Source organism: Apteryx mantelli, chromosome 5 (assembly GCF_036417845.1).
Source record: "Apteryx mantelli isolate bAptMan1 chromosome 5, bAptMan1.hap1, whole genome shotgun sequence".
NCBI lineage: Eukaryota > Metazoa > Chordata > Aves > Apterygiformes > Apterygidae > Apteryx > Apteryx mantelli.
Window position 1 is genome coordinate 58,543,639 of NC_089982.1, and position 22,140 is coordinate 58,565,778.

General features: G+C 36.1%; 1 protein-coding gene across 1 annotated transcript in view; it reads left to right on the forward strand.

The window, feature by feature from the left end:
- CORIN (corin, serine peptidase) overlaps positions 1 to 22,140 on the forward strand; it is a 149,237-nt gene that overhangs the window by 116,580 nt on the left and 10,517 nt on the right. Inside the window, exons 13-17 of the mRNA XM_067297158.1 lie at positions 212 to 319; positions 5,381 to 5,494; positions 8,149 to 8,259; positions 9,888 to 10,017; positions 21,931 to 22,053. Of these exons, the coding sequence (XP_067153259.1) occupies positions 212 to 319; positions 5,381 to 5,494; positions 8,149 to 8,259; positions 9,888 to 10,017; positions 21,931 to 22,053 (586 nt within the window). The remainder of the gene's footprint in view (positions 1 to 211; positions 320 to 5,380; positions 5,495 to 8,148; positions 8,260 to 9,887; positions 10,018 to 21,930; positions 22,054 to 22,140) is intronic.

Below are 22,140 nucleotides of genomic sequence, written 5' to 3' on the forward strand. Positions count from 1 at the left end.
TCTGGAAAATAGTGCTTCACCCCGTTCACAGTGCAAGTGTTAAGAATAGTCTTGTCTACTACACAGTTTCAGTTTACTGTCTCACGAGGTTTCTATTCCTGTCATCTACCCTTTCAAAACAGTCTCTGTGATAGATAAGTAAATAGCCACACGATGATTAAGCTTTCAATTTATGGAATTTTGTTTTTCCCTTGTTCCTTGTCACTGACAGAGTGCTCACCTAGTCACTTCAAGTGCCGATCTGGGAGGTGTGTCCTGGCATCCAGAAGATGTGATGGTCAAGCTGACTGTGAGGATGACAGTGATGAGGAAAGCTGTGGTAAATAAATTCAATGAGCTAGATTTTGTGACTAGAGAATTGAAGCATCAGAAAAGCAGTTTTGTTTTTCTTCAGTTGGTTCAACTGTGGTGTTGAACTAACTCAAAGGATTCAAAGGATAAGCCCCTTTTCCTGTAAGAAAAATGTTTTTGAAAGTGTTTTTTTAAGATTCGTGTCAGTAAAAATACTTTAACCAGCATTCTTCTTGATTAACATCAATATAAGTTATGATATTTAATATATTAGATTCTGTTAACTATATTCCAGGTGTTTGAATATTCATTTAGTATTTGAGGTGAAAAAAACTACAGATTTGATTCTTTTTGTCCATTGATATTGATAGAGATTTCTTTTGAGCCAAAACTTAACTTCCTGGCAGTTTAAATCTTGAATTTGTAAATGCAGTTTTAAGTGTATATACAGCAACATTCTCTTTTTGATGGATTGACACAAAATCTGTGTTAGTGAAGCGGATTCTGTGCTGCAAGTGTCAAGAATTACATGTTTTCTTCCCAGCGGTCAACCTCTAACCATAGGTGCAAGGATGCACCTGAAGTGGTAACCACAAACTTTATTCTCCAATACATTACAGAGATTATTTAAGGTAGAGAAACTCTTGACTCTTAACTTCAGGAGATGTATTGGGTTGGAGAATAACCAATAAATCTTGTGATCATATATACCCTTGTATATACTGGCAGGAGAATTTTGAGAAGGAGAAGGGAGTTTATAATATTTCCTTATTTGGCTGTAGTGTAGCCTTTGTGGAATTCTGCATGTTGTCCTGGTGTCCTGGTAGGGCAAAAAGAGCAATGATAAATCACTAAGGATTTAGACAAGAGGTGGATATGAGTAAAGGACTGAAAAACACTCCAGCAGTGTAGGACTAAGGGACACACCCTGTTTTGCTTAACAGAGAGAAGGTTAAGAAGTGATGGAAGCACAGTTTCTGTGGGCAGCAAAACTGGGCAATAAAAGATTCTCTGCTCAGCTGCACAAAAACAAAATCTGATTCAACACCTGAAAGCTGAAGCTAGGTTAAATTCAAGCTTGTCAGCTCTATAAAATGTTTTTTTTTAACAGCAGGTTTTTTAATGATCAGAATAGCCAAGGGCTATTGTATAGGTATTGTAGAGGTACAGGGATGATGTATACATCATGAAGGACTGATGTATTCTCAGCCTTTGGGAATTTTCAAATCAAGATTATATTCTCTTTACTCTTCCTGCCTCATTCCCTCTCCCCCTTATAAAAAAAAAAAGAAAAGAAAAAAAGATATGCTCATTGAAACAGGAGTTAATTCTAGGTCATTCTCTTTTATAGATTATAAAGCAAAGGCAGAGTTGATGATCACAGTGACTCTTTCAGAGTTTATAATCGCTTTACCTCTGAATCAATTGTCTCGATTTTCCTCCCCATCAAATATTTTTTGTTGCCACTTAATTCCTGACAACAGTAATTGCTATGTGTCTTTTAGGATAAATTTATACTCCTGGACATTAACATATGAAATATTGTTCTGATACATAAAATTAATTTCTTGAGTAGATCTCTCTCTCTCTCTATGGTCTAGACAGAATGTCACTAGCAATCAACAGAATTCTTATCAGCTTCTATAAATATGGAAGGCTCTATCTGCTAGGAAATTACAGCTGTCAGTGACATTACATTGACCATGGGTAATGCTGTTATGGAAGAACAGCCAGTCCTTGTAAAGCTGCAGAAGTAACTGTCTCTGACTCATTCATATTTCATGTGTGCAGGACAAAATCAAACCTATTGATCCTTCCTTGTGTAAATGGCTAGCTTACATTATATTAGATTTATTCTTTGAAATTGTTTTCATGATGTTAAATAACAGTCAGTATTTGAATTTAAAAAAAATTGTATACGAAGTGACTTAAATGGCATGAATAGTTCTATTAGGATGACAAAACTTATTTCTGTTAGAATACAGCCTTTGAATGCTCAAGGTACTCTGGCCAAAAATGTAAGCTAGAACAGTCCAAAGGGACTAAACTATATTCTGCCCATGCAAAGCGGAGCTGTGCGTGGCAGCCACTGTCTCCTCCCTTAGGAATCCCTTCCCCTACTTCCACATGATCTCTGTGAGGGAAACCTCATCCATGCAATTGCAGTGAAGTCCAGTGCCATTTAGACCAGAATTTGGGGAGAAAGTTTGTCCCAGACTTTTGAATGTGAGACTTTGGAGTGCACTTCAGCAAAGTGCGAAGAAATTAATTTCTGAAAATTACTATCGTGAGAGAAGTGAAGAGAGTTTGTGGTATTAAATATGCTTGCTTGTAATTGATCACATAAATTTATCGGCTGCTGAACTACAATGCTGCTGGCAGAGAGCAGAAGAAGATCACAGAAGAATATTAAAGGAATTGAGAACATAACATTATAAAGCAGTATTGTCCTTCTCTGCTTTCTGCAATCTGAGATGTGACTGTGGTATTTTAGCTGATATAATAATGTGGTGGTCTTACTGCTAAGGACTTAATAATAATTTCCTGAGGAATGTATTTGTGAATAACAAATGGTAACTTAGTTCGTATTTTGAAGAAGAATGAAGGTAAGATCATACATGAATCGCTGTCTCTTGTCAAAACGTATGTTTGAGACGGGCAGTAATGTAGGGATAAGTTTTCTGAACTTTATTTTCACTTTTGTTTCATTCTCATTGAATTAAAAATGTATGTTATAAAAATATTTGGGGAGGAATAGAAACACCCCCAAATGATACATGGCCTTCTACCAACAAAACAGTATATTTGAACATGGAAATCTATGTAGTGAATTTTTCCTAGGGAGTTGTGGCTGTGTCTTTGTTGCAGTCAAGCTTTGGAGAGTCATGGAATACCTCACAATAAAATGCTATGAAGTGTAATGAAGGGAAAAAGCAAACATATTTAATTAATTGTAAACACTTTAGCTAACAAATTGCAATGGTTCATAAATTAGATTTTTAAAATCTGTTTTATTTTGTTTTTATATCAAGTTCCTAACATGACTGACATTCTCTTTCTTCTTTATTAGATCAAGGTTTTGTTTTGGTTTCTGTTAATTTTTTGTTAATGGTTATCACAATTGTTTTCAAGAAGGAATGGTGGAGAATGGTGTTAAGTGAGAAAATTCTTTGATTTGCTGTGGAGGTTTACACCAAACCCCAAAGAAATTCTGTTTTCTGCCCAAAAAAGCCTAACTCTTATGCTAGAGAGAGGTCCACTGTTGTTAAAATATTTCCAGAAATGCTAACCACCATGCTCCCAGGAAGCAGAAACTGAGGTCTAGAATTGGATAAATAGCTTAAACCTCTTCTTGTACAGGGAGATGTAAATTGCACATCCCTGCTGCAGCCTGGACTTTTCTGTCTTTCTAAGAAATTTACTAAAGATAAGCAGACAGGAATATCACAAAATCATCTTGTAAGCTTTTGGCACCTCTCCCCTAAACATTAGTCTTACTTTGGAAATAAATCTGTATGTAACATGAGATAAACCTAATACCAATGATGGTAACATGGCCTTAATGAGTTCCTCCTTGCAATTGTCTTTTTATTAAAAATGATCTCTGTTGTAGTAGTAAGTGGCCAAAAATGAGAATAAATCAGTAATGCCTCATTCCTGGCCGTCACAGTGTTGCTCATTGTCCCCCAACACTTCCTACCTTCTCAGGAAGGCTCTTTATTACTCTGTGTGCTTAACATTTTTTTACATGGTTTGTTGAATCTAAACAAAATCAAGCACTTTGCACATCCAGGTATGATTAAAACCCAACTAGATTTTTCCCGTAGTCACATGAGCTAGTAATGATTCTCTGGTTCATGTTTGTAAAATATTCACTTCTGAAATAATACTTCTTAGAAACAACGTATCATTTTAATAATTTACCACAGATATGCTGCTTTAGTTCCAGATCTGGGAAAACTACTTCAAATGCAGTATGTGAGCATATACCCAAGCTATTTTTGTGTGTTTGCATGAGGGCTGTCACCTGAATTTGAGCTTGGATTAAAATGAAAACTAGCATTGTTGGCTTTTGAACAGGCCAGACAAGGCAATCAAAACTACATCTGTTTTGGTCAGTAGAACATGAGAACTCTCTATGTTGTCATTTGTTATTATGGCTTCCAGTAAAACCAGAACGTCAGATGCACAGGACGGTATGTCAGAGTAATTCATTCTTAAACGGATATCACAGTGAGGTGCTTTGTTAATTGTAAAAAGCAAATAGTGCAGATAAAACAAGAGAAAATCTTTTTTATCAGATGTACCTCAGGCCATTCTTAATTTTCTGTAGTTGGCTAACAGGATTTTTACAATCAAAGCACTTTGACACAGTTTTTAAAGGATTCCTCTTGAAGGCATTAGGAAATCAGTGCTGCTGATTAGCAGGCCTTTGAAGAGACAATAATGCAGTGTGTTCTGTGCATAATAATCAATCCTCTTGAAGATTCTTACAGCCATTGGGTCTTTGTAATCTTTTAAATCTTGTTTGGTCTCAGATTACTGGGACTAAGAAAACTTTGTTCATGGTCAATACTTGGAGCATCTCCCCACCTTTCACTTCGATCTGCATCAGATTCTGTATCAGCTCTGTCAAGAAATAAAAATCTTTTTCTTTACGTTATTTCATGGAGATTCCATGCTCTCATAGGATTTAATTTTGAAAGAACAAAGCTCTGTATGGTATGCTTTTAAAGGAAACTCCACAGACTTCAGGATTAGAAATGTTTATTACTAGTAAATGCATTTCAAGAGTATTTGTGTATGGGTAAGTATTTGAGCTAATGCCTAAATCAGTCTGCATAGCATAATATAGGTCATTTTTAAAAAAGCAATGAAGTATTACAAAGTATTATTGTTTTATACCCATTTGAACGAGTTTGCACTGTAACAGTCTTAATTCTGTTTCCCAGTTAGTTCTTGATAACTCTTAAAATTTATGTTGCAACTGAAAATACTTTGAATGTTTTAGCATTATTAAGGAAGAAAAAAACTGTTGACATTTGATATTGCATGCAAGTATTTCAGAACTGTGCTTCTCTATCTCCAGGTTGTAGAGAAAGAGGTCTTTGGGAGTGTCCTTTGAAGAAGCTGTGCATCAAGCACACTATGATCTGTGATGGTTTCCCAGACTGCCCTGACAAGATGGATGAAAAGAACTGCTGTAAGTGCTTATGCAGATTGTTGGTCCCTACTGTAATGTGTAAAGGGTTGAACACATTTGGGGGATTCTGGGGCCCAGAATAAATTGAGATAAAAGGTTCTCTCCAGACAGAAAAGCTCAGTCATTCCCTCAGTTTCCTTTTCAGTCCTTCTGTGGCACCATTTTGTCCCTCTCCTCATGTTGTGTCCTCTGTTTTTCACATCCTTGAATCCTCACTGTCTCTTTGGTCACTCCATCTCTCTCTCCCTTTCTCTCTCTCTGTGCTCCTCCTCACATCTTCATATGTCTTTTCTTTCTACTACTTATAGCTCCTTGACTTCTTTTTCCAACTTTTCTCAGCTTCTTTCCATATGGGTATAGCTGCTCACTGGTCATTTTTCTTCATTTCCACTTGACTTTCCTTCTATCCTGTTCTTCAGTAACTTTCATATGTCTCCCTGTTTTCTTTGATACATCTGCTTGACATTTCTTAGATACTGTCTTTCCATGTGGCCTCTCTGGCTTCTCCTACATTCCAAACTGTGATAAGTATCAGAGATATGAAACTTAGTACAATACAGTGACAATATGGGTATATGAGTTGGGCCAAACTGCTGACATTGGGTAGTAGACCCCTTTTCCCCATAGGCAAGGTGGAGGACCTGTGAATGGCAGCTGCTTTGCAGGTTCCCATCCTGCATGTGAAGCCAGGAGTGGGTGCTGTGAGAATTTTGCTTCAGTTTCATGATTGTATTAGTGGTACTCTGAATTCTCTTCTTTTGAGAAAACCTGGTGCATGGGTGTGTGTCCAAGACTAGGAACTGGAAAAGACATATTGGCCGAGATTCAGCCTGCATGAGAAAGAAGAGATGCTTGATAAAGCTGATTGAAAGTTGAAATTTTAGTTCTCTGGGCAATCCTAATATTTCAGCATTTTTGCTGGGGTTGTAGGAAATACATTTTGCAAATTTAAAAAAGTTGCTCCTGTCTCTCTGGAGTTCTGCTAGCAGAGACAGGACAGTAGGCACATTTTCTGTGCTGTATGGAGCATATGAATGTATTTGCCAAAATGGTTGACAGCCTGGATATATCACTGGATCTAATGTTGTTTCTCTTCGGGAGGAGGCAGCTCACAGAACCTTCCTTAAGGTTCTTTCCTGTTCACTGTGAAGTTTATACCATTTGTCTTCCAAGAGATCTGTGTGCTGTCATCTAAAAAAAAAAAGAAGAAGGTATTAAAGGCATCTACAAATTCCAGCCAGGATACGTACAACCACTCCTCTTTTACAGAAAGCACATCACCACTATTCAATTTTTTCTGACTTTCGATTGAAAGTTTATTTAAATTCTGTAGGTCTGGACCTATACCTAAAAAGAGAGAAGCATTGTAGACCAAAGCAGTAAGCTGTGTCATCTCAGAAAAGCTGTGAGACTTAAGCTGCACAGCATATATGTCTCCCGTGACTTAAATAGAGCATCACAGTCTTTAATATGCTGTTCTCACAAGCTAGAACACAGAGAAGGTAAGTGATTTGCTCATGATCACACAGTAAGGTCACGGCAGAGAAAAGATTCTCCAAGGTCTTAGGTTAGCCTAGTCTCTAATCGTCAGACTGTATTTCTTCTCTGCTGTTGTGTCAGGGTGTGAATAGTCCAAAATGGCAGCAATGTTTGCTCAGTTGAGTGCTTCCAGCTTTTGGAATATACTTCCTCTGGAGGGCAGAGTTAGAGAGCTTTTTCTAATTTTGCATGCTTTCTTCCACAGCCAAAATGATCACTTATGTCACAGTAGGCAGCACTGCCTTCTAATTCTGTATAATTTTCACTGTGGAGTCCATTCTTTCCACTAGCTTTGCAAATAAATGCTTAGCTTGTTTGGCAATACAGACACTATACAACCGCCAAATATAGGCACAGCTGAATGCAACTTTCCTCAAGCACTCTCTTCCCCAACCCGCAGAATTTCCTAATGATGATTTACAGAAGCTGGAAGAGAAGTGTGTTAATGAGGAAGGTGCTGTAATGCAATACACCTGCCTTTTGGTTTTTTTTTTTATGGTTGGGGGCAAACTTAAAATCTCTTGCAAATGGAAGTTCTTATAGTTCCTTACAAACTAGCAACATACTGTGACCTGGAGCAAGTCTTTCTGTACATCAGTTCCTCATCTCTAAAGTAGAGGTAAAAAAAAATGCCATGATTTTAAATAGCAAAGGAGGATCCAAAAGAGAAATACAGAACTTGCTGTGGATGAAATAAAATGCATATGTGTTACAGGAAAAGATAATTTATTTTGAAGAACACAAAAAAATAAACAGAGTAGTCTCCTAAAAAGCAAGGAACACAACATTTTAGTTTAAAACTTATGTGAGAGACTTAGGTTTCATATGACAAGACCACAAATGATATTAAATAAATAAGATAGACTGGAGCATACACCACAGATCTTGCCATGTCCAGAAGCCCTTCCTTCCTTTTGGCTTTCTGGTGCCCTCTGTGGCAGCAACCACCTTCTACCTCAGTGGTGTCCATCAAGAATTTTGTTGCAAGTCTATCTGACTGCTCCATAAATTTGACCTGCACCTACCTTCTCCCTCCTTCACCTTTTTTCAGTCTCAGTGTACATTTCATGTTCATCGTTTCTTTCTCAGAGTGAAACATGTTTTTGTCCTTGCAGCCTTTTGTGAGGAGGATGAGCTGGAATGTGCCAACCACAAATGTGTGCCGCGTGAGCTCTGGTGTGATGGACAAGTAGACTGCAGTGACAGCTCAGATGAATGGGACTGTGGTAAGTTTCCCCCTTGATACGCTCTGCCTCGAAGTGATGTTTGGGTGATGACAAAACTGATGGTAATAATCAATGGTGATTTGACTGCAGTGGTGGAGAGTTGCTCCTTTTGTTTCCAAAAGGAGGATGGGCTGAGGTTGGGAAAGCAGGAAAGAAATTGGGCAAAAGAGAAAGGAAAGGGTCAGTGGTAAGTATCACAGTGCAAAGATGTAAGAAACGTGACAGGGAAATTCTAGGTGATGTGTAAAATCTGGAAACTGTTGTGGACAGCAGGGAGAGTAGGAAGATGCTCAGGTATAGAATTTAACTAGGCAAAACTTCTAAGCCCCAGTTCTGTACTCGTGAAATTCAGTGTGAAATTTCCACTGGCTGCAGTGGTGCAGGTTCAGAGCTTATGCAAGGAAGATAGTCCTAGTAGCTCCACATTGCACTGGGTATGGACCTGCTGAATGACGGAATCTGCTAATGCTGTCCGTACTCAGAGTGGGCCTCATGCTTCTGTGTGTTATTAAAGTAGAACTCTCCAAGCAGTATTCTTTAAATAAAGATGAAGATGGATTTCATAAAAATAGTACTGAAAAGAAGCAGGTTGGAAAGTGGTAGTATAGCCTGCTCTGATATTTTACTGAGTTAAAATTTATTTCTGTACGTGAAAGTATTTTATATTACTAAGTTTTGAGATGCTTGTAAGTTACTTTAAATGTAGGAAAAAAAGATGTTTCATGGCTCATAGAAGCAAATATTTTGTATTCATTTTGAAGTGGATTGCATAAACATTTAATATTGTATAAACATTAATAACAATATTTACTAAAAACTATGCAACAGAGATGAAATGTTCTAGAAATGCATATTTGAAAAGGAGTAATCAAAGATGAATACATACTTTTATGGGGAGGGAATCAAAAGCACCTTTAGCATGTAGGAAAAATGCTTAATGACTGTTTATGTTAAGATTACTACTATCCAAGCAGAAGTGAGAAGAACAGTTTAAATAAAAACATTATGTATTTTAGGAAAAATTGCCCACAAAGGCGCCCTCTTGTCAGGGAGCCTAGAGATGCAAGAGGGATGCACATTGCTATTGGCTCATTTGGGGTCATTTTGAGAAACTTTTTATGTATTATAAAAGCAGTTTATGCTCTTTTATACACAGATTAAGAGAAAAGTAATGTTTCATGTTCATCATGTTCTTTCTTGTAAGCAGTAGTTGATTATTCTTTTGCTAATCACACCCAGATATTGTTCTGACAGGAACAATACATATTATTGAGAATCAAATGATGTTATCACTCATGTCGAGCAGCATTCATCCCACAAAGTACCTTAGTGATTTCATTTGGACTGTTTGAGGGGCAGGATACCACTTAACAAGATTAAGGCTATCAGAAACATGTGTGAACTGTCCTCAAGATGTCTTTATTGTTTGCTGTCTGAAACAAGATTTTCATAGCCATAGTTGCCTCTATTTTAAATTATGTATCTGTTGAGCATGGAAAATGAGCAAAAATGTCAGCATCTTCCATAAGTGGAAGACACTTTTGAATGAAGTTATATGTTTTCAGAGTGCCATATATAAAACCAACCATGTGAAATAATAGTCAAGTTATTTTTCTTTTTATTTGCAGTTACCCTGTCTAAAAACATGAATTCCTTGACGTTCCTGACAATTCACAGGTCAGCTGCTGATTACCATGTTTGTGCTGATGAGTGGCAAGAAAATTTGAGCCAACTGGCCTGCAATCAGATGGGTTTAGGGTAAGGTCAGTAGTTTGTAGCATTGGTGAATTTCTTAGGATAATTGGCATGATGGAGTTTGATGAGTTTGCGAATGATCATTGATCACCACGACCCCTGCAATGTTAGTATGGACTGAGGATGGAAAGAGTTCATAGAGAAAAGGGGAACGAAATTGTTTGAACAGTGGCAGGAGCAAAAGCTAATAAAATCTAGGCACTGTTTACCATTTTACAAACATTAATTGCCCAGTTGTTATTAAAGAGTGTGTTGAAAAGATAATAATCTCTTGCTTAGCCTCAATATATGAACTTGCAGTTATTTCTGAGGTTCAGAATCACTTGGAAATGTGATACTCTATGTATTCCTAAACAATTAAAGTGGAATTGTTTTATGAAACACAAGAGAATTTCTGTATGTTCATTTGGGTTCTGCAATAAATATTGTGAGCTAGGCAACCAGATATATTTAATTTAGGTATCTCTGAACAACAAATTGATGATGATAAATTTTTCTGTGTGGACCTCAGAAAAAGAACAGCTTCTATGCCTCTTACTGCATGCATACTAAAATAATAGTTACTTTATGGAATACTTGATGCAAAGTATAATTGTTGGCTATCAAAACAAGTTCATTTGCTTTGATATCCAAAGCTGTCTTCTACTAAGGATAGACAAGCCTGAGGGTATAGAAGGATATTTTTTGCCAGTGTCTGGTCCCCGGACTGGAGTCTATCTGCCTTTTACCACTACCTATACTCATGTGCAATCTTGTTGTTTGTACCTTTCCCAAAAAACACATGAGGATAAAGAGCTTGGGTTACAGTGTCTGCTCTTAACCTACTCTGTATCATCTTGCATTACAAGGATGCTTGACATCAGTTCTAACACATGCCCATGAATACGCAGACCACTTGTATTGAATGGACAGTCCGCCATTCTAACACAGCAGTTCTATACTACTCTAGCTAGTTTAATATATTTAAATAATATTGACGTTATCTTTATGCTTTAACTTTTATATAACTTTCTAATAGGCTTAAACTCCTTTGGTATCTTCAAAAATAGTTATTGCTTTTACTACTTCTTTGTTGTCTAAGAATAAACTGATGGTCTCAGTATCTAATCATGCTTTTTTTTCTTAATATTCTAATCCAATAGCCTTAGCATCAAATTTTCTTATCTTCCTGTAACACTTGCTCTTAGGAAAATGTAATAGATATTCAATTGTCACAAGACCTCTGATTCCTTCCTTTTCTCAGAGGTGTGTCTAGACTGAAGTTAGCATGAGCAGAAACTTGCTTCTTCCTGCTCCTTCAGCAAGGCTTGCTTACAGAAGTAATGATCAACCCTATCACTTTTAAGACAATATATGAGACAAAAATATTTCTTAAATTTCACAAATCCATTTTCTAACAGGGGAATAGTGACAATTTTTCTGTAAATCCTTTTTTGTAGTAACAGGTGATTGTGTGAAGAGCTGTGGAAAGTTTCAATTTAAATCTGAATTTTATGACCAGTTTGTCTGTAATACACAGTTTTAATTCTTCCTTCCAGTACTTCAGAAAACCAAAGCAGTATTTTTATTTCCCGTTCTTAATGCCTGATTTTGTCAGCCACTTGAAGCTTGATTTTCTTAGCTATTCTCCCAGTGTGTAGGAAGTGGCGCTGCAGAACATGCAGTAAATTAGCTGTGAAGATGATCTATAAAAAACCCCAAAGATTATAATGCATGCATCAGAACTAATTTCAGAAAGGAGTAATTTGAGTTAATATAAATTATTTAACTCTTCTTTTAATATTGCTTAGGGATTCAGTGAAAATGTCACAGAGGGTAACATTTTCTATGTGGAAGGGTAGACGATTAAATAATGCAATGGGGCTTCATACCACTGTGAAATCGGACTTAAAGCCATAGACATCATCTGTTTTCATTATCTCCAGCATTATTTATTAGACTTATAATAACAAGAAAATCTGAACATAATTTTGATAACTTTGGCATATTCTGTAAGTTATATCCAGTCAGCATTGAGGGTACATGGGAATTAGACTGTATACTGTATAAAGCTCAAATAATGATGAAAAAAATCATTTTTCCTTAAAATTTTTCGTGTTTTGTTTTAAAGATAGCATAGTTTGAGCTGTGCTTTTCTTCAGATGTTCCTACTTGGAAATATTTCATTTTAGTCCTTCAGAAAATTAAAGCTGTGAACATAGAAATTCTGTCCATATTATGCCACATTCCAAAAACCACCAGCTGGGTAGCTGTGCAAATTTATTTAATAATGGCTTATGCTGACACTTTATTTTGGTTTAATAGTTCTCCTGTTTATTCTTAGAGCAAAATAGTGCACATGAGATTCAAAGCTGAGATTTAATATCTTAGGTTGGGAATTACAGTGAATGTATAGCATTTTTACTTGCTGTATAGCTCTGCAACATATAACTGATATCTGTGACTGCTGTTTTCCCAAATGACAAATCTCAATTACTATATAATGTTGTGATGTTTGAAATATGAAACAACGCATTTCTAACAGCTTGTGGATATTTTTAATTGTTCAGACTAAATTAATCTGAAAAAGATAAAGAGAATTTAATGACAGTGGTTAAAGTTAGGTTAGTTTAGCTAATAGAAGTAACACATTTTATCTAATATCAAATTGTTTCTCTGTTTGGGAAGTATAAGCACTGTGTCTGAAGCAGCACTAAAGGTAATTCTATTCTGCCTATTGTGCTAAACTCAGGTTATGTTCCTGGTTGTTGGCCAATTCTAATTCCACGGGTGTTGTGCTTTTCCACAGCACAACGCAGTTACGTGATGCAACATCACAGAAAACTGTGCAAGTTCCAAGCATTGTGTGCAAGGCTTCGGACTAGTGAGGGCTGTTGCTCAGGCTCTGCAGTGTGTGTACTTAGCAGTTCATAGGTTTTCCTCTAGCACAGAAAGAATGTTATCCATGAGCTGAACTTTTGTTTATAACGCCAAGAGCCTAACTGGAACTGTTTTTATAGTTCAAGTGTTACATTTCATAAAGTTTGCAGCCAGCAGGGACTATTGGATCATCTGATACGACTGCCCATTCATCTCAGCATGGATAATTTTGTTCAGAGGCCTCCTACTGAGCCCAGAATTTAAATACTGTAAAGCATGTCTCTGGCAATTAGGTTTCCTGGTACCACAGGTAGAGAACAGAGGGAAAAATTACCGTCAGTGCTCACATCAGTCATTAGATATATCACTGGTTTGCTGCAGAGACTGTGTTGCTGAATATGGACGTATTATACATGTTCAGAATATTGTATTATGTTCAGAAGACTGTAGATTTGTCTTGGTGTTTAGCTGAAGAAAACCATTTTCACATACTCTGAAGTCCACATTTTTGTTGATGAAACTGATAAAAACCATGGTCTGCTCAGACCTGAAATTTGGCAAAAACAGAAGCTAGTGGAGTTGTTTGATTACTCTATGGAAATTCAGGGAATAGTTTTTCTTTCTTTCCTGCACTAGAATGAGATGACAAATGTCGTAATGATAACTTCAGCAGATTGTACGCAGCTGAGTAAGGAGGAATTTCATCGGAACTGCTTGGTCTGATCTAGCAGTATAAGCGTAAAAGCATAGCTGTTTCCCAAGTGAGCTTTTGTAAAAAACAATCCCCCCCCCAAAAACAAACAAACAAACAAACAAAAACCCTACAGTATAAGCTGTTACTTGCTGTTGCTGCTGCTCCCTCTCCTGGAGGCCGGGCCACTGGTAATCCACTGCAATAGGTAATTCCTTTTCCTCCTTTCCCCTGCCGTAGCATGCACTGTGTGTGGGTTTGTGCAAGGGAAAGGATAATCTCTTGCTCCTGCCTGGCTTCATCTTTCCTAATGCTTTCTCACTCTATCCCTTTGGTACAATATTCTTTAATAGTATTTGCTGAACTGAGCAATTCAAGCTGCTGGACCAGTATTCTTTTTTCTAACATGAATTATTATGCTGTCTAACTACTTTCTGACTATTCTTGCATCAGAAATAATGAAAGTTGAGTATAGTGTCTTACTTGTTTAGAAACATCACAGAGAACAAAAATGCAATGCTTGTGCCCTATCCACATTAGAACTTTGAACTTCTGAATTTACCCCACTTTATTTTCTCCAAGGATAAACATGACAGTTAGTAAATCAAATTCCTTGCCGTGAATGAAGTATTTCAATTCATTAATTCAACTGGGAATTCTAAATCCACTCAAAAGAATGTAAAATATGTCTGACCTACCTTGAATACATCCATATTGTCCATGGCAGCAGTGTATTCTATTAAATCTTTGAAAGTACTAGAATAAAAAAACACAGAATTCTCCAGATTACATTTTTTTTATTAAGAGGAGCAGCAAATAATTCTATTAAATGAGATTTACCAAAAATAACAGTGCAAGTTGTGGTTGACGTGGGAGACTTTAGTTTAATAGTTTTGAGAAACCATAGAACAGTATTAAACCCCAGTTATACGTAGAATACATAGATTTTAAGCAGTATATTACAGATTTATTAGATTATATTTGATAGTTTATGCCTCATCTTTCATGCACGCATGTAGTTTTAAATTTCATATAAAATTATTTGGAGAAGGCTTTTTTTGAAGAAATTTTAACCTAATAATTCCTTGCAAATTGTGACAATTGCTTCAAATAGTCATTAATCATATTTTCATTTACCTCATACAGCACTGTTTTAGCTCTATGATTGGGTACTTTTTTATTTAAGTAAAAAAGTAATTGTTATTATTGTTTGACTAAAATAAAAAGACATATGAATACTGCCAACCAAACAAAGGTTGTTATTCTAACAATTGGTCACAAACACTTTTTTCAAACTATGTTATGTTATAACTTGTATAAATGACATTATAGAATCCAAATTTTTTTTTCCCAGTGACTTCCAAATCAAATTTGCTCAGTTTAAAATTAAACAGATGTTAGTTCTTACTGTCAGACCTGGAAATTCATTCTGTTAACTGCAGGTTGAACTGTTTTTTGTGACTAATGCATTATTACCAGTAGAACTATGTGAACATTTTTCAATGAACGATAAAATTGCTGTAAAGTGCAATATTGAAAGAAAATTATAGTAAATTTTATTTTTAAATTCAATGAATAGTTTTGGCAGCAAAAAAAGGTTGAAAAGTCAAGGTATTTTGTTTCAACATCTTAAAATGAAACACTTAACATTTTGTTTCAAAGCAGTATTTTTGTGTCAAACGTGACCTACATCTTTTTAAAATAGCTTAAATGAAAGACTTTAAATCTAATTTTAAGTTGAATTAAGACTTCCAGCTAACAAAATCTGAATTATATTTCAAATTTTAAATTTAGATTGGCCCAAAATGTTTTTTGCTCAGTTTAGCTACAAAATTATACATTAGCAATTCTATAACTTTCAGTGACTCTAATGGCAGAGAAAAAGCTAGCATATGAATCTTTTTCAACATAATTACATGTTAAGTCATTTCTGATAGGGTAGAATAGTCTTTCAGTTAGGGCATAAGAATGTAGGCATTCTGAAATCTGAAAATATCATAATGATTATGTACATTCCATCCAAAATTTTAACAATTATTTAGTCATACATGTTTTAGTTTTCTACAAATGCTCTGACTTTTTAAATTTCCATTTTCTATGTCTCTGCTTCTTTTCACATTAAATTTCGAGATACATTTCTTCTGATTTCAGTGCTGTTAAAATTAAGGTTTTGATCTATTTCTTCGTATTCCATGGTGCAGCCATGGCTTTATAGAGCTCTGTTCAAGAGTAAGAAATATCTTAAATTCACCTGTAAGTACAGACAGGAAGCACATGCTATTCCAATTCTGAAATAGACCTAGTTTGTTATATATTAGTGTCCATGCATATGTTATTCATTGCCTTCTGGTACACCACAAGGCTGCTTCTTTCAAGCCTGCCCTGCTCTCACATGAGTCTTAAAACAATGTAATTATAGAAGTTGAATCTAGGAATGTTACTGTTACTTTGAAGAGAGAAAGAATCTGGTTTTGGGATTATTGAAATGTCCCTTTCAACTGACATTTTTGCTTTGGTTAACTGTTTAGTGAGAGAAGGACTTCTGGAAGGAATTTTTTCAATAGCATCCTAATCCTATCTCATTGTTAAAAATAAGGCAGACGACCTAGTAGAAACTTGAGGAAAAGATATACCTGTCTTTTACTACACAGCTTAAGTTGTAGCTCAAGTGTTACCATTAAGCTAGTTATTTGAATCAGTTCATAGAGCTCAATGGCATGGTCAAATGTAGAACATTGCTGTCTGCAGTTGCATCTGTTATAAACTTAGCTAATTATGGTACATTTGACATGGCTTTTAAGAAGTCCATAGACTGAGATTACAGGCACCCTAAAGTGTATTAATTAGACTGTTGTTTGAGTGGCTGGGAGCTCAGAAGTTTTAGCACAGTTGTTTTGGACATAAAGCTTTATTTCAGATATTTAATACCCACATGAGACAATCCATTAAATTTCTGTGATCTATACAGTAATAGATTCTTAGAACCCCATGGGTGTTAAAATGACCTTATAATGCATTTCAGTACTCAAATCATTCCATGGAAATATTACCATGAGTTATTATGCAGTCAAGTGGATTCTGGCAGGATATGTAAGTTATTTTGAAACTCTGCTGGAGGATCTGGTCCAAAGTTCACCACCCAAAAAGCCTGTATGACTGTTACCACGATATGAATGTCTTGTGTTTGCAGGTATCACTGACAAAGTTGTTTAAATGATGTAGATATTTCAGTCACTATATTATAATGTTAGAAGATGTTCTAACATGTGAAAAACTTGTTCTAATAACTGTCAGCATTTTTTAAGATTAAGCTCTTTGGCATAAGTACTTCTATTACAGTGTATTTGTTCTGTGCACCAGAATCATAAAAATGCTGATTGTAACAGACATCTGGAGATCATCTAGTGCAACTCCCAAGTGAAGCAGGAATATAACCAGTGTGAGATCAGCTCAGCAACTGCTTTGTCTAGCCAAGTCTTGAAAACCGTGAGGGACTGAGATTCCACAGTCACTCTGTTCCAGGGCTGCGCTACCCTCCTGGTGAAAAAGTGTTTCCTATCATCTGCTGTGAATCTCCCAAGCTGCAATTGTAGGCAATTTCACCTTGTTTTACTGTGTGCCGCCACTGAGAAAGTTTGATTCCATCACCATTGTAACTCCTCTTTAAGTAGCTGGAAGTTGCTTTTGGATTGCTCCTTAGCTTCCTTTTCTCAGGACTAAACCAGTCCAGCTCCCTCAAACCTCTCCTTGTACATAAGTGCTCCAGGCCCCTAGACACTTTGGTGGCCTTTTGCAGGACCCTATACACTTTCTAAATATCCCTCTTGAACTGAGGGTCCCCAGAACTGCACACTGTATTCCAGGTAAATATGGTTTCAACCAAAAAATACGGTTTCAATTTTGGTAATTTTTGCAGTGGAGGTAATAATTAATCTAAAATCAACAACAAGTTTCTGAATAAAGCTGCTCTGTAATATGCAAACCAAAGGAAAGAAACAAAAAGAAAACTTTGCAAGAAGTAGAAGAGCCTTGTGAAAATGTGTGATAAAAAGCTTCTTTATTTGGCTGCCTAAAATCTTGAAAGATATTACATATGACCACACACATGACTTTTGTGCAAATTAACTTAATTTAGGCCAAGTCTGGAAGGCCACTGACATGAAACTTTGGAAAGAGAGCTGATTTCAACCTCAGATTGAGATCTTCAAGTAATTAGCAGCTATAGCCTTATTTTATTCAAAATGCTTTATTAGTAACTTAAAATGCATTATTGAGGTCTGTCAGAAATTCAGTAAAAGAAAATATTTGTATGAAGAGAATACATACCAGGAATTGAATGGCACTGTCAGTTGAAAGATCCTTCTTCCCTTTTCTTCAGGCTGTGCCTGCAAAAAAAATTCTGTGCTACAGCTCCAAGAGGGGCAGCGTACAGCTTGCTGCCGGTTGTGTGACTGAAGGACAGAATGAGCCTGGGTAAAATGACTGATGCTGCTTTTCCTCCCTCCTGATCTGAGTGCTTTGCAGTCTCTATTGTAATGTATAGGCATGGCATAGCAGCTTCTCCCTGGATGCCAATAGGCTGTATATTCACCCAAAACACCAGACTGGCCTGAATCCTCACTCCTCAAACATTTTTAGCTCATGCCCCCCAACTCCCTGGAAGTTCTCAGTATGTTCTGGTCTCTGCCCAGAATGCCCAGATGAATGCCCATCATTTTCTTCATGTTTCTTCAGCTTTTCTTCAGCTACAACTGAGGCTTTTAGGCTTAACTGTCTTTTAGGATGGGGGCCTGGTTTTAGAAGTGCATATCTGTTTAATGGTGAATATAGTATCCTGAACTGTAGTCTAAAATTAAAAATTTCAAAAAAAATGTAGTATTTGGGATAATATAGGTTTATAGCCAGATACAACATGTCGTTTGTAACTTTTTCTGTTATCTGTTTTGTAGATCAGATACTTGGTTAAAAACACATAAAATATCACTGTGCACAAATGTGAATGTTGAACATAACTATTCCCAGAAGATTATAATGCAGATTGTCATCTTAAGAGAAAATCAAATTTGTGTATATTTGGTGGGAGAAAGAATGCGAAAATGCTGGAAACTAGAAAAGGGGACAGCTATATGTGTTTACCATAAGGAGGCACTGATGGAGAAAGCTGTTTGCTTCAAAAAGAGCTTTTTTTTTAAATGAGGAAAAAACACAAACTTTAAAAATGCTTGTTAATATCTGCCTACACTTTTGGGGTAGTAGATCATGGAGTGATAGTTGTTTAATATGCCCAGAGGAGGCTCCAAGAAATAAGTCATGTAGCAGACAGGATCAAGGGGTAAGACCTCAGAGTCTAGTTAATTCTGCCAGTCCTGTTGAAAACATTTCCATATGGTTGCACTGACAACAACTTTACCATAAAACATCATGCTTAGACCTTCATTAATTTGTGCAATCAGCTGGCTAAAGGATACTGCACTTTAGTAAGTATTTAAAAAGAAGTACAGATAATACTGCAAAACAGACTTTAGAGACAAACTAATAACCTGGCTGGCATTGCTGTGTACTGTCATGAGAGGTTTGGTCTGAAAGGTGATTTTTCAGGGCCCTTCATACTTTTTGTGAACTTCTCTCATTCTCTTTTCCACAAGCTAGGATTTAGAATTTGGCATGACTGGCGTTCGGGAGAGCAGTCCTTGGAAATCCTTCTCACAGCTGACAGGGAGTGTGAGATATTCTGTTGTTCCTTTGATGGTTAATCGTGGATGTTTCTGTACTGGAAAGATGTATGACTTGTAGAGCTAGTTCAAAAATACACTCTTTTTTCCATCTAGCAATTCCGATGTACCAAAACAGCAATTTTTTTCACTGTTTTGAGTCTACCAGGCAAAAACTATACTGAAGAAGTGGATGTAGGAAAACACTCTTAGTGAAACCATGCTAACTTACTTTGAGATTTCTGTTAATTTGCTGTGGAATGCCAGGTTTGACATTATCACCTGTGATTGGTTTTGTTTAACAAAGTAGACAGCTTGGACTCAGAGATGTTTTCAAATATTATTATTAAGACTGAGACTGCTATTTACTGTTAAATTTTTATGAATTTCCAAAGATAGGAATTTAAGAAAAAAAACCCTTTTCTTCTACCTGTTATACAGATGAAGATCTGTTTATTATATTTTTGGAGGCAGGGAACTGTAGAAACAATATTTCAAGCAACCCTCGCTAAAAATAAAAGTCTGCTGTAAGTTCTCAGCATAAGACTTTACTTTTGCTAGAACACCTTTCCAGTGGACTTTAATAATCAAAACAATCAAAAGTAATCAAAATTTACTTTATTAATCAAATTTAATAATCAAAATACAGTAGACTTGAATAATCAAAATACTGATCAAAATAATCAAAAAATAGACTTTAATAAAAAAATCTCTGTATTTCACCACAATTTAGAGCACTACAAAAAGTGCTCATCTGAATACAATAGTCCTGAATAGGTAACATGAGGACTTAGACTTAGTGTCAGACTAAATTGCTTTAATAAAGGAATCATTTAGCTGTATTGCTGTGCTGATGCCATGCAGTCAGTGGTATGGTTACCCAATGTGCAATGGTACAGCTGCATGGGGATTCATCTGCCAGAGGAACCTAGGAGTCCTACTGTATAGATGCATGTAGGGCAGTACAAATGGGGGGCTGCACCAGAAGCTTCACTCAGTTCCTTCCACTTGGTATCAAACTAAGTACACTGGATGCCATAAACTGCACACTTAAGTTATATTATTATTATTAACTTGTCTTTATAATAGACATAAGGAGCCTTAAAGTATTAGCTTGTATAAAGAAGTCCTTAGTTGTGTGCCTTAAGGACTGTACATACCTGTAAATGAAAGGGTTTTAAAAGTCATAGAGAATTCTTAGATTACCTGGGAATTGCATATTCCTGTAGAGCTGATCAACAAGATGAAAAATTTAGTTCTTAAAACAACAGATATTATTATTATTATTATTATTATAGATATTTACAATAACATAACTCTCCCATCACTTTGTCCCACCCAGCTCCTCTAGATTTGCCATGCAAATAATTTGCCCCACTAATATCTTCCCCTATAAATAGTTATTTCCTTTTTTCCTTTCTTACCCCCATTCTCAAAATATGTATTGATTTTTAGCAGTCATCATCTCTGTTTCAGTAAGGGGTAAATGTTAGACTCTCTTGTCTCTGCTGTGTAGATTCTGATGGAACTTCATGTACAGTATTGTGTTACCGTCATGTGAACCTTGCCTTCCAGATACTGCAATAAGATTGTGGCTAGAAATGGGGTAGATCAGAGTTTTTCTGCATCATTTCTGACCTGTTCTGTATGCCCATGGAGCTGTTGGCAGTTGTTTAAAATCAGCCTAAAATACATATTAGAGAAAATTTTCTGTAAGAGACAATAATAATATTCTGGGTTAGGCTAGTCTGACACTTCCTTTTGCATTTGATCTTTTTGTTTTCCCACAGTCAGTTAAATATGCTTGTGTTAAACATAAAAGTTGAAAAGAAGATACATTTTTGCTTTAATACATGCTTTTTAAATATAATCCTGTTGTTCCTCTGAAGTAGGAATTAATCTAGGAGAATAATTAATACTGTCATGATGAAAATTTGATGAATCTTCAAGACCCAATCAAGTGACTGAGGGTTTGATTCTTTTTACCAGTTTTCTCACAATGAAGAACTATGGAGAAAGATGGAATATTTTAATAGCCACAGCTAAAATAAGAGGAAAATTGAATTTATACATTTGTGAACACCAATATGCTGTTGAGTCCCACATTTAATTTAAGAGATTATTGATTTCATGATGTTTTTAAATTTGTCATGAGTGGTTGACTTGATCGTCTTGAATAGCAACAAGCTATCAACTAATTATTACTTCCAATAGTAATTTGGTAAGAAAACAATCTAAACAGACAAATAATGGGCAAATGAAAGCAAATGTGAAAAGAAAGGTGTAGAGAAAAAATCTTAAATTAAGACATTTTCACTAGTCAAATATAGCATTAATGAAACAAGTAAAGGTATGCGTGCGGTATAGAAAATACCAACAGAAGATTCTTGCAGTTTCCAATCCTACTACTTGTTCTTCCTTACAGTTGTCAGAAAATACTACTTGAGTGACCTGTGATGTTAGCTATGATGTTAGCTGGCCGGGCTTCTTGAGGTGATTTCATGCCCCAAACTATAATTCTACCACGGCTGGTTTTGAAATACCTTTCAACTGTGTATCTTTGGAGTAAACAGGAGGTATTAAAGCCTCTTCCCCTTCATAACTGTAACATAGGGACATACTGGAATATCTAAAAATATCTTTTATTTGTTTCAGAGGACCATCTAAAACAAAAATTGTACAAGAAAATGAGGAAATGCAGCATCACAAATGGCTGAATCTGCACTCAAATTGGAAGAATAAAAATGCATCCACTTTACATGCACTTCTAGTGAATGGGTAAGGAACAGTTAAATGAGGTCTTATTTCACTTCTGTGGATAGTCATGTACCAGTGAAGGATGACAGACTCTTTTGGTAAGCTCTT